Source organism: Thamnophis elegans, chromosome 5 (genome assembly GCF_009769535.1).
Source record: "Thamnophis elegans isolate rThaEle1 chromosome 5, rThaEle1.pri, whole genome shotgun sequence".
Lineage (NCBI taxonomy): Eukaryota > Metazoa > Chordata > Lepidosauria > Squamata > Colubridae > Thamnophis > Thamnophis elegans.
This window is the reverse complement of record NC_045545.1, coordinates 42,565,524-42,578,992: the sequence shown is the minus strand read 5'-3', so window position 1 is coordinate 42,578,992 and position 13,469 is coordinate 42,565,524. Positions and strand designations below refer to the sequence as shown.

The following is a 13,469-nucleotide window of genomic DNA, read 5'->3' as shown; positions in this document are numbered from 1 at the left end:
CAGGCCCAATGCAATAGACAGCCAGTCCCCAAATCATTCAAGTGGGGATGGTGAGGAACACAAAGGGCTGGATGTTTTAAACCAGGGATCACCAACCTTTCGGACCTCAGGGACCACTAAATTCATAATTTTAAATCCTGCGGACCACTAATATGATTTTTTAAAAAGATAAATAGTATTTAGTGGAATATAAAAATGCAAATAATTTTTCTGCAAACCACCAAAATTTTCTCCGTGGACCACTGCTTGGTGACCACTGTTTTAAACAGTAGCCAAAAGTCTGAAAGAGACACTTCTTCCATCCAATCCTATGGACTCCCCCAGTTTCCAAGAGCACCCTCTCTTATTTTTTTTAATACCAACACCTCAAGCACAATATTGCAGAATCCACAAGGGATCCCCAGACTCACCAGTAACCCCTCACTGCATTTTTCTGCCATGGTTCTGGGCCAAGATGTGGGCACCCACTTGCCTGCTATCCCGTCTCGCTGGCTACACTTCCAGGATAAGCAGAGACCTCAAATCATATGGCAGGACAAATCAGACCAAGGAGACAGCAAGCTGTGGAGAAGAAAAGGACAGAACTTAGAGAAAACAATTAAAAAGGAAAAAGTAACCAGGATGAATTGCCTCTGAATCTTCAGTGAGAAGCAATTATGCCCAATTATGCTTCTCGAGGCCGTTTGCAGTAACCACCAATAAACCCAGTTTGATTAACTTGTAAAGGTCATTTCTTTTTACTGTGTATATATGTGGTTATATCACAAACATACACTATAAACACATATGCATGCACGTGCACGCACACACACACTGACACATACTGTAGTTATACAATCTACATTCAGCATATGCCCAAAGATGGTAAAATGAGTCATGTCAGCAGGACTGGGAAAGAACACAGAGTTTGGGTGAACAGGCACTATATTTGCTTCACTATTTCTGGGTTTTTCTGTCCATTTCTTCCAACTGAAGCAGGAACAGTCCCCCCGAATTGCACATGGCTGAAAAGAGCATAGCTAATGCTCAGAGCACGAAGTCTTCAGGGCACTGAACACGCACAGGGGCACAGCTGCCATTCAGGACACAGATGGAAAGCAATTGCCTTCCACACCATTGCACTAGTCACGTGCCAAGCCAAGCCTACTAGAGTCCAGGTGGTACTGCCAGGAATAAAAAGGAGGCAGGAATTAGCCCACCTTCTCCCTGGTTCAAGGAAAATTTATTCCAAGAAACCTGTATAGGTATGCAAGTCTATCCATTCAAGGCAGGAAAAGCTACTTTGTGAAACATAGCAAGCCTGAAGAATGTGGAGGGTATGATAAGAGCTGGGAACGTGAAAAAAATGTCTTCAGTGCTACAGCACAATGGAGTGGATAGAAAGGGTGACAGAGTTTCATGGCAAAACCTAAGGAGATAAGAATTTGAGTAAAGTGCCCAAACCACTATCTCACTCAGACGTCTGTAACTGGTGACTCAAACTTGCATTTTCTCTCCGTTGTATGAAAAGAAATCTATGAAGAAAGTAACTCAGTTCAGGTTATTCAAGTTCACAGCTTCATATAATTTTAGGGTCAAATATTCTTGAAGATCAAAGCGATGTTTATATCATATAGAGACATTAATGCAGAAATGCCATGGATCAGTGCAAGGGTACATCACACTTTAGATGTGGCTTTTTGAGGTTTTGTCTTCCCTGCTGCAATTCAAGCCTCCATAGGTTTCTCGTTTCTCCTTCTCCTTTGCCCTGCTGGCCCATCTGAGTTAAACTGGTAGATCCCATGAGTCTTGTTTTATCCTCAAGAGAGCTAATTTGGTACCACAGGAACATTTTGATTCTTGGCAACAAACATTACCTAAATTCCTGTTAGAACAATTACCTAGAGAGATTGTGAGCTCTCCTTCATTCAATGGACGATTCAAATAGAGCCTAGGAAATCCTCTGATGCTTTAATTTAGACTCCTCCTGCACTTCAACAGAGAATTGAACTCATGAGCCTAAATACTTCCTTCCACCTCTATTGCTTGTTTATATAAGAAATATTATTAAAAGTCTTCTTATTCTTTGCTTTATTTCTTTATGTTCAGGTCTGAACACCAAATGAAACCAGTATCAAAACCAGAATTTGCAGATCAGATACATAATAAAATCTGTTTTAAACTTTAAACACGAAAAACTAAATAAAAACAAAGAAGCTATTAGATTCAAGCTTACTTATTATTACGCAACCCAATATAATTATGCAAAGAGTGTGATTTAGTTTTTTATGGAATTGCAGATTTAAAGGAGTTAAACCAGGTTCCTGCCCATTCTAACCTCGTCTATAGAAGAGGTTCCACAAATTTACCATGCCGTTTAGAACCGGTTCCAGCTCCCTCCCCCCGCCCGTCCGCACCACGCTTGTCCTGCCTGCCGCTCACTGATTGACTGGCTCGCCCACCTCTAAGAGTCCTATCTAAACCTTAAAGTTTTAAAGCTGTCAAGTTTGAACATCCCTGGAGTTTTTTTTCTGAAGGGTTAGGGGTGCAAGGGTCTTGTAACTTGACAGCTTGCGTGCTTCAAATGCGAGTTTCTGAGGCAACATTTTAGTTGCTAAGCAAGAGTGTTGTTAAGTGAGTTTCATCACATTTTACAAGTTGGCCATGTCCACCCAGTCACTTGACTGCCAAGCCACTCCCACTCGATCACATGGCTGGCAAGCCACTCCCATCTGGACACTTGGCCAGCAAGCCACTCCCACAAAGCAGGCTACACCCACAGAAGAGGTTCTAAATTTTTTTGAAACCCACCACTGAGTCAAACACAGAGGTGCCAATCATAATATGACAGAATCATTAGTCCAGTAGAAAAGAACTATAGTAAAAATCAAAAGGGATAGAAATTTATTTTAATTTGAGGAAATAGCTAAATTTGAAGAAGCTACAGGCTCTGGGAATTTCATTGTCCCTCAGTAAACATCTTGTCATCTAGGTTTCTTATGGAGGAAAAAATCAATGAAATTTCTAGCCCTTTTTCACATCTTTAGAGCACAACAGATTTTGATAGACACTTTGAAGCAAGTCTCTTAAGTAGTTTAAATAGTGTTTAGATTAGTGGAAAAAGTTGAGTGTGTGCGGGGGTGCAAAAGTAGTACACTCCTTTGATTCCCTCCTTTTCCAGATTATTTTACTTAATATCTTATATAACGTCACCATGTCACTATCAACTCTTTGTCATCACATAGATTTATTTTCAGGACATCTGTTCCCAGCCTGGTTCAACAATTGGACAGACACACACACAGCATCTCCCAATTTAATACATGCTAATAATACTGTTTAAATATTTGTAACTGCATGTTGCCGATGGCTTACAAAAATCTTTTCAATAGGCAATAGTGAGATTCAATTACCTCCTAATTCATTCCAAAACTGCATTGAATTTAGGGATTACTTAACATCTGGGATAATTAATTAGTTAAACTTCATAGCTTAAGACAATCAGGTATGCTTTTAAATAGTAAAGTATAGTGCTAAACTTGTCCTGCAGTATTTAGACATTCCTGCTCATTCCTCTAAATGGTGACCCAAAAGTTCCTCCGAATCCTCCTGATTGCATAGTCACACCATTAACTATTAGGCGTGGACTGTTCATATATGAAAACATTATTAAACTATGAGACTGTCTTTAAAAACTGTCTGCAAATTGGTGCAAAATGCAACAGCCAGGCTGCTAGTACAGGGTGCAGAAATCACATGTTACTAGACTGAAAATCTGAAATGATCACCAGTTGCCTATTCGGCACAGGTTAAGGTGCTTATGCTGACCTTTAAAGCCCTAAACAGCTTACCATTCAACCATTTGCCGGATTGTCTCTCTCACTCTGAACCTGCCAAGAAGCTTAAATCAGCTGTGGAAGCTTCTGGAAGATTCCCCCAGTGGTGTGCTGATAAATGTAAAATACCGGTATTTGGTCCTGCCGGCTCCAATGCAGCTGTGGTGCTGTGAGCCGCCAAACAGTTGATCGGGACACAAGGTGGCATGCTTCAGATGGCTTGCAATATTCCTGAAAATGTAAAAATGGGCTGCTGCAAGCCAGCTCCAATGGATTGTCCCTTCCTCCTACTTCCAGATGTTCCATCTGTCTAGTGCACCAGAAAGGGTCTTCTCTGGTATGGCCCCCATGCACTTCCCATAATGATGCATTTGGAGCCCAGAATTTAGGACATTAGTTTCATCAAGCCTGTAATTATTAGTGGCACAGAACTTTAGCTTCAATTATACTTATTTTAAATGTTGTTTTGATTTAAACATAAAACAGTATTCTTACATTTTGTACTTTCTATTTGTAATAGTCGTAAGCTACTTTGAGCAAAAAGGTGGGGCATAAATTAAACAGTGCCAATTGTTACTTCACTACTAACCTGCTGAGACCAGACAGGGAGCACATGAAACAAAAATGGCAAAATTGTTGGCACATGTCTGAAGAAAACATGAGAAACTGATAACTGAAGAGGTAAAGAGAGATGCAGCAACAGATCCCACTAGAAATGGCTGTGGCATAAGAGAACAATATAGCAGTGTCTGTGAATGCAGATAATAAACTGGAACTGTTTCCCTCTGTAAGATTGACCTGCCTTACTTGCTCCAGCAGAGTGGGCATACTGTGGACCCTGTGGTCAAGGAATTCTCCCTGGTGGGGTCTAGAAGAACCTTTTCTGCTGTGGCCATCCTTTGGAATATCATTCACCTGGAATTGAGATCTGCCTCTATCCTCTTGGACTTCTGGAAAGAGCTCTGCCAATTGGGGCACCTTTTGCTGGAGGTGGCTGGTGGAGAGAAGATCACACTGCTCATATATTTGGTGCCTAAAGGGTAAAAGGTAAAGGTTCCCCTGCACATGCGTGCTAGTCATTTCTGACTCTAGGGACGCTGCTCCTCTCCGTTTCTAAGCTGAAGAGTCAGTGCTGCCCGAAGACATCTTCATGACTAAATGCCAAAGGCACATGGAGTGCTGTTACTTTCCCACCAAAGTGGTCCCTATTTTTCTACTTGTATTTTTACATGCTTTTGAACAGCTAGGTTGGTGGAAGTTGGGATAAGTAACAAGAGCTCACTCCATTATGCGGTACTAGGGATTTGAACTGTTGAACTGCCAACCTTTTGATTGACAAGCTCAGCGCCTTAGCCACTAAGCCACCGTGTCCCTATAATTTGGTGCCTAGTTTCAATTAATTCTTGTAAGTTTAATGTTTGTGTATGTGAGTTTTTATTGTATTGTAAACCACTGAGAGTTGTTTTGGATAGGTGGGTGGCATATAAATTTAGTAATAAATAGTAGAACTAGGCAAAAAACTGAGCAGCCAGAGAAAGCTATTCTTGCTGCCACTCTCAAAAGAGAGAGATGGAATGCAAAAAGAGATAAATACTTTAATATAAACTTGTGTTTTGCAAAATCCGAGAAGCCTGAAAGGGGGGGAAGTGGCAGATTTTCTCAAGCTCATGGGGAAACAGTGTAGTGTCCCATGAAAGCTCTCCTCATGGCTCACTAGAGCCACCAAAACAAAAATGGTCTGGAAGTTGAGTTATAGCAATTGGGATGTCAGGGTTCCAAATAACATCCAAAATTAAATCAGACATGCTGATTAAGCATCAGGTGCAGCCGGTGTCCACGACTGCTTTAACCTCCCAATCCCCCACTAATGAAACAGCATAGTAGAATAGAATATTAGTGTGGCAGGCCAAAGATCCCTAAAGGAACTAGCTGCAGGCCTGACATGAGCTTCTTTCTTGTTGATTTGAAATATTTTGTTGCTTATCATTGTTTCAAACCAACAAGAAAAAGTCCAGTTGCCATGACTCACAGACAACTCTACCTGGATGACTGAAAATTTTCATCAACAAGAGGAAATGATGCAAAAGCAACAGATAAAAATCAGATTTGATGTCCTTTAGAAACTGTTATGTATCATCAAGTAAATATCAATTTTTATTAGAGTATATTTATAGATCTTCTCCATAATGATCTGTCCCTAACTGGTTATTCAGGTCTTACAATGCAACTTACAGTGCACGTATGATCCCTCTGAGTCCAATTCTTCCTTAAAAAAAAAAATTCTTATAATAAGTGTCTAGTGTGTTTTAGAGATTAAGGTCTTGGATGGGGATCGAGGAGACTTAAATTCATGTCTAGGTTCAACCACTGAAATTCACTGGGTGACTTCTGAATTCTGGGCGATTTTCTCTCCCAGGGTTGCTGTGGAGGAAAATTAGATGTGCTCGTTACCCCACCTTGAACTCCTGGAGGTAAGGGAGGATATAAACCTATCAAACAAGAACAACAATGACAGCAATTATTGTTTTGGCAATATTAGTGCTGTTCTCCAATTTAAATGTGCAGTGAGCTCATAACTCCAGGTATTTGATACTGAAATGTTGATTACCCCCTTATGATTAAAAAAAAATCATGCTATTATCACAAGGCTAATGAATGAAAAGGCTCTTAGCTATTGCTACTCTCTGCTCTCAGTATCAGAAAGGACTTCAAAGTCAGATCAGTAAACCAATTTTTACCTTACTGTCTCTCAGCAGGTTAAGGTCTAGCTCTGAGCAATGTTGAGAAGAAATGTTTATTTTGCTTCATTGGAAGATATTGTAAACATTCTCTTTTGTAGTTAAATCAAGGTGGAAATGCAACAAGCACAACAAGAACCTCTCAGGCTAAAGAAGAAATTGTGCAACCAAAGGGACAGTGAGGGGATAATGAAACAGAGGCTCTTTCTGCTTCAGTGTCCTGAATTTAAGGAAGTATGTGAAAGATATTCCCTACTGTTGTCAAGGTCCAAACAAGAAAAATCGTACTCTACACAAAGAGGCATGAAAAGGTGACACAGGAAGTATTATGTGATATGGGGTCTGACCCCATCTCTAGATACAATTAAGATGCCCCCACTCTGGACAGGGACTGGAATGATGTTTTTCTTTTCATCCTGAGCAGTCCTTGTCCTGCCAACAAACTCCTACTGCATTGGGATGCAGAAAAGTTTTCTACTCTGCCATGCCAAAAACAAGGAAGTGCAGTAAGAATTCTGCAAATAGCAGGGACATCTCACAAAAGGGTATGGGAAAGCTTTGCCAGAGATGAAAGGATGTCTCAGGATGAAAGAGAGACAGAAAAGAAGTCATTAGTGGAGTATGCATTTGATAGAGCAGGGTGCATTTCCCACTCATAGAACATAGAATAACAAGAGTTTGAAGGGACCTTGGTAGTTTTCTAGTCCAACCCCCCTGCTCAAGCAAGAGACTCTATACCAACGATGGCTAACCTTTTTGTCATCGTGTGCCAAAAAACGCCGCTCCCCACCCCCATGCATGTGTGCCAACCCCCCTGCCCCTGCGCATGCATCCCGCCCCATGCCCATGCGCAGCAGAGACCTAAAAATCAGATGGCTGGTGGGAGGCATGAGCGCATGCACGGTGGAACTGAGCTAGGGGGACAGCTCACATGCCCGCAGAGAGGGCTTTACGCTACCTGTGGCACGCATGCAATAGGTTCGCCATCACAGCTCTATACCATTTCAGACAAGGGGCTGTCCAGTCTCCTCTTAAAATCCTCCAGTGACGGGCACTAATAATAATGGCCTGATATATGGAGCTTTCCTGACAAATAAGTCATGGTCAACTAAATAGATTTTGCTAGCTAAATATCACAGATACAGGGAAACAGAAGTTTTTAAAGAAAACCAATTAATCCATCTTTGAATATTTATAATTTTTTTGGAATGGAGGCTGTTCAATTCAGGTAGTTCGCAACTTGCAACCACAAAATTTAAGCCCAAAATTTCCACTGCTAAGCAAGACAGTTGTTAAGTGAGTTTTGTCCCGTATTACAACCTTTCTTGCCACATTTGTTAAGTGAATGACTGTACTAATCAAGTTGGTAATATGGTGGTTAAGTGAATCTGGCTTTGCTATTGACTTTGCTTGTCAGAAGGCCACAAAAAGTTGACACATGACCCCCAGGACATTGTAACTATCTGGCATAAATACATGCCAGTTGCCAAATTTTGATTATGTGACCACGGGGATGGTATAACAGTTGTAAGTGTGGAAAACAGTCATAAGTGACTTTTTTTAAATGCTGTTGTAACTTTGAATGGTCATAAATAAATGGTTGTAAGTTGAGGATTACCTACACTGATATGAATATATTTTAGCTGATAGTATGAGAAAAATGTTGCCCCAGCTTAGCCATAATGTTCTATTGACAGTGATCAATTCTCTAAAGTTGTTACAGATTCACTCAAAGGTAAATGAAGAGTTATTCAAGTTGAACTTCATTCCTGATTATCCCATAAGCACACGTCCTTGTTTTCTTATCAAAGGCACAGAATGGTTTGCCTTTCCCCTCTTTGTGGTGTCTTTTTTCATTTCTCAAGTCTACTTACTCCCATGCAAGTGTCAACTAGGCCTGACCCTAGTAAGCAATTTTAAGATCAGTCAAGGTCATTTAGGTGCTGCCATCTCCTAGGGCTACTGATTCACTTCAAAGGATTCATACTAGGCTATCCAATCTTAAATTGCCAGCCCTGGACCCTCGGAAGCTTGGGAGCACTGCACCCATATTGGAACTGTTAGAAGGCAATAGAGCAATGGTTACTGACACACACACACACACACACACACACAAACACACACACACAAATGAACCTGTAGTATCACCTTCTCAAGGGTGGATAGACAGTGTCTACAAGGATGGATAGATTCTGCAAGAAGATTGCACTAAAATCTGGTGGTTTATGTTCTTATATTTGCAAAGTATAAATGTTCAACCCCAACAATAAAAAGTTTCCATCTCCAATTTAAATTATCATTTCATGTCCTTCAGAAAAAGATCTTAACCCACAAAGCTTATGCTGCAATGGAAAGATTTTCCTCTTTTAGTAACACAGATCTGTTTTTATTCTAAAATATAATATAAAATTACGCTGTAATTTCGAAATTTCTGTTCATTTTTTAAATGAATCTATCCCAGTTTCTGAATCTGGATTGGAAGTGACATTTATGCTTCTCAAGAATGCTCATGGCAAAATCTTTAATATTTAAACTTCTGTATTTTACGTTCTCCCCACCCCCATTTTATTATGTGAATAACTTCCTGTAATCGGGAAGTTGTTCCATTTATTAAGTTAAGGGATCTATAATAGGCTAAACAGTTTGGTACAATATGCTTTAATAAAACAGCAATTTAACTGAATAGCAAATAAAAGTGAAGTAATTATATTGTTATGCTGAAAACACACTTTTGAATGGCTACCTTTTATTCTTACATTGCTACTCCTTCAGTTCCCAGTGTGTGTTTTGGTAGATTATCTTTATCAAGATAGCGTGAGTTACTATTTATTGGAAAATGAATGTTGGCTGAACTTTTTTTTGCCTTTGGCAACTGATCAACTAGAAAATAGGAATGTTTATGCATTTGGTTAAAGAGAGATAGAAAAGGAAATGGAATAGTAAAGAAACTTGTATAGTACTCAGTTTCTGACAAACTATCTTCCAAATATTTTAAGGTTGCTCTTAAACTATGCAGTTTGTTTCCTGGAGATTTATGCTTGGGTCCCATCCTTCCCGCTTATGGAAGAGAGGCAATTCCCTTTAGCAAGATCTTCTCAATTTAAACAGGTGATCCATAAACACTATGTATCACCTGCTTAGACTGAGAAGATCTTGCTAAAAGGAATTACCTCTCTTCCATAAGCAGGAGGGATGGAATCCAAATACATAAATATAAATATATATTATATTATATAAATATAATATATTAATATTATATATATATATATATATATATATATATATATATATATATATATATATATATATAATACACACACACATATGTTGTATTTGTGCTGTATATGTATATACATATACATATACACACCCAGTGCCCTATGAGGGGGGGGAAGGGACCACTGACAACAGTCAGTCCTTATTTTGCCAAGTCAACCCTTCAGCTAAATTCCATACTTTAGACTACAGCGTGGTCCAGTGGTGAGGTTTTCACTAGCCAACGGTTTGAGAAATATCCCAAAGGGGATAAAAATTGATTCTGAACACCTGACAGCAGAGGATGCCCAACATTACAAGCACGATGGATGGAAAGCGGGGGTTACATCAGCTGCCACGTGGGAGCGGTTCCACGTCCACCCACACATGGTGAGGTGGAAAATTACAGCCACGAACCCCCCCCCCCCAAAGCTCTGACCGCAGGACAAGACGCAGCCGAGGACCCCACCCTCCATATCATACAGTAAAGACCACACCCGGGTGGCGAGTGACCACGCCCCTAAACAATTCCCCCCCCCCCGGCGTCGAAAGGCTCCGACCGCAGCCATCCTTCCCCAGACTGAAAGGCATTCCGCCTGGCACCGTAGCGCCAATGACAGCGGCAAATGCACAGCGCTGGAGGCCGAAGGAGGCGCTGGCAGCTCTTACGCTTCGCCTCAGGTTTTCTAGCGGCACGTTTTCCTCTCCCGCTAAGGCGCAAGATGCCGGACGCCACTCTCACACCCCAGCGCACGATCCACGCCGCCGCTTTTTTTTTTTATTTTTAATCTGGCAAGGCCAGACAGGTTCCCCAGACAGCCTCGGGGGACCCCTGATTCGAGTCCCCGCAGCCTCCGCTGCCGCCGCTTACCCTGGCCATGCTGCTCTGGTGCCTCGCGCGGGTTCTCTCCAGGCGCGTTGTCAAGGTGGCTTCCCCCGCCCGCCCCGTTCAGCGACAAAGTTGCATCAGATCTTGCTGCCGGCAGCTCTCGCTACTCCCTTTTCCCAAGCCCTCCACGCCTGGGGGTGGGGCGAAGCGGCCGCACGCGTGTCAAGCCCACTTTCGATTCCCGCTCTCTGCTCTGTGGGGGTCGAGCGCCGCCGACTTTAGTGAAAGTTTTGGTCGCGGCTTCGAAGAGGGAAGGGGGGCGGCGGTAGCAGAGAGGTCCCGCCTTCCCCGCGTCGTCGGCTCGGTCCAGCCTTCCCGCCCCCCTTGCTGATTGGAACGTCCTTGCTTCTTAGCCTAGCCACGCCGCGGAGCTCCGGGGAGGGGCTGCGGCGCCGAGTCTGGATTTGCGGTGCCGAGCAAGACTTCGGGGAAGGGCTTAACGTTAGTTCTTCCCCGCTGGGCTCTGCAAGTCCACGCGGCAAGGAAGAAACCCTAAGATACCTGCCCGGCATGCTCGGCCAATAGCTTCGGAAAACAAGGGGCAAGCGCCCGTCACATGTGGGGGTGGGTGGGTGGCTGGGAGGATTTACGAAGGACCGATCCGGGTCGAAGGAAAGCACCCCACCCCACCCCACTGTTCGGCGCGTGCTTAGGGGGCGTCTGGCTCCGTCTGCGTGCGCGCGCATAATACCAGCAACACATTCGATCGCGACAAAAAAAACGTGCCGATCTTTTCAACGTCTGGATGCCCGAGCCTGGAAACGTGAGAACGCGAAGAACTGACAGCTCGTTGCCCAAACATCGGAAGGCGGGTTAGGGAAACAGGAGGGTGGTGGGGAAAGGCAAGCATGCACCGCTTATCTCACCTTCAAACAGTACCATGGACAGTCACACCGGGGAGAAAAACTAATAACACCTACGTACAATACAAACACACCCAGAAGCGGAGGTTTTTTTAGCTCTCACGGTGCTCATCCTTAACCTCCTCCAGTCTTGCAACGGATCCAAGAGGCTTCCCCCACCCTGCAAGGAAAGCTTAACTCCGTAAAAGGTTAGCAAACAGATCGTTGTTTTCTATGGCATCTTCCTCCTACCTAAAGATCAGCCTGTGGATCGCTAGGCACTGCCCGCAGCGCCTTGGTATATAAGCGTGCCCAGCGTGGCTCGATCTTGTCTCTGCTATCGGGGGACGGGGGACCTCCTGCAAGTCCAAGCGCGAAGCATCTGACTGGCTCGGCGTGTGTCATATAAAGAAGGGGGTGGGCAGTTCAAAGCCTTGTTTCTCCACCCCTGACAAATGTTGCCTTCTTTCCTTCACTCCACGCCGCAGCCACACACTAGCGCGGACGCATACTCCGCCTCCGCCTGTAGCATAATCTCCTCCATCCGGGTGAATACCTTGGACTACAACCCCCATAATCCTCAACTACGGAAACGAATGCGGAAGGCATGTAGCGGGTACCGTACTGTGGAAGGCTGCTTTAAAATACAAACATCCCTCTGCATTCTTCTACCTCAGCCTGTGGCAGTGATTGGGGAAGGCGGGGGCAGATCTTGAACTTCTACGTGGCATCGCTTTCCCAAACTCTGCCTGGGAACCCCTGAGATTTTGTGCCCTGCCGCCCCCTGCTGGCATCCTTTCAGGCATGGGGGCTTTGGGGGAGGGGGGGATAAGACTCCATAGCAGAAGAAGCCATAATTTTGGTAAATAGCAACGATTCAGTCATGGCTTGGTTTCTCTCAGTGCCCACATTCCTGCAGTCACTCAGTTGGATCTTGGACAGGATGTAACAAGTAGCCTAGTTTGTCTAGAAGGCTAGTAGTAATATTTGCTCTAAGGCAGGAGGTTCATTTATGCTGTGTGTGAGGGAAGGTGTATTGAGAGACAGGCAAAGCAGCAGGCAGGCTTGACTTCTTCTGGTAAATGCAAACAACAATCCCCGGTGTGGTACTGAACTCTTTCGGGCTTCTTAAATGGCAGTGAAGAATGCAACCAATTCCAGTGTATCCAAAGACCATTTACTTAAGTGGTTTATGTAGTGGGAGTGTGCATTAGCTTTGCAGGCATTTGCTGCAGGGAGGTGGCTGATGCAATCATACTGGAAAATACACTGTAAAAACCCAAGCTGGCTGAAGGCACTCCTTTTTTTTTCATATTGTTGACAGTGACTCTAGTTTCTTTGCAACATAACATTTGACTCAGCTAGAAGCACATGGTCCCTCCCTCTTCTCTCATCTCCAAACACAAGAGGTCTTTTGGAAGAGAAGGAAAAACACTTCATATCCTACCCTAAGATAGCATTTGGCTTTTTTGCGGCTGTTTCACGTTGCTGACATGTACAACTTGTGGTTCACAGGCACCAAGATCCTTTTCACATATACTACTCCCATCTTCAATTACTCTCTTACATGCTTCGTATCCAAATGCAGAACTTTGTATTTGGTCCAGTTAAATTCCATCTTATTTACTGTAGGAACATTCAGGAAATAGCCACTGATCCCCTCTCCCCCAGCATTGCTGACTGAAACGATTGTCCTGTTCTATATAGGCAAATCCAGCCTTATGGATTTAATTTGAGAACAGTATTTGTGTCATCCAAATAGCAGCACTGCTACCACTACTTAACATGCCCTTCAATGCCCTTCTTCAAAGAAATGAGAGTAACTCCTGTGAATTGATGATTTGTGAGCAAATAGTTACCATTCACTTTTTCTTTTTTGTACTTGCTGAAACTTGTAACAATGGCTTGCTTACAAATCTTGTGTTTTTTT

The 13,469-nt window shown here is 43.1% G+C and overlaps 1 protein-coding gene across 1 annotated transcript in view; it reads right to left on the bottom strand.

The window, feature by feature from the left end:
- Positions 1-10,946, bottom strand: part of SLC6A9 (solute carrier family 6 member 9) — a 59,867-nt gene extending 48,921 nt beyond the window's left edge. The window contains exons 1-2 of the mRNA XM_032218778.1: positions 10,680-10,946; positions 411-561 (exon numbers count right to left, since the gene is read on the bottom strand). Coding sequence (XP_032074669.1) covers positions 411-440 — 30 coding nt within the window. The 5' untranslated portion in view covers positions 441-561; positions 10,680-10,946. The remainder of the gene's footprint in view (positions 1-410; positions 562-10,679) is intronic.
- Positions 10,947-13,469: the final 2,523 nt, after the last annotated feature.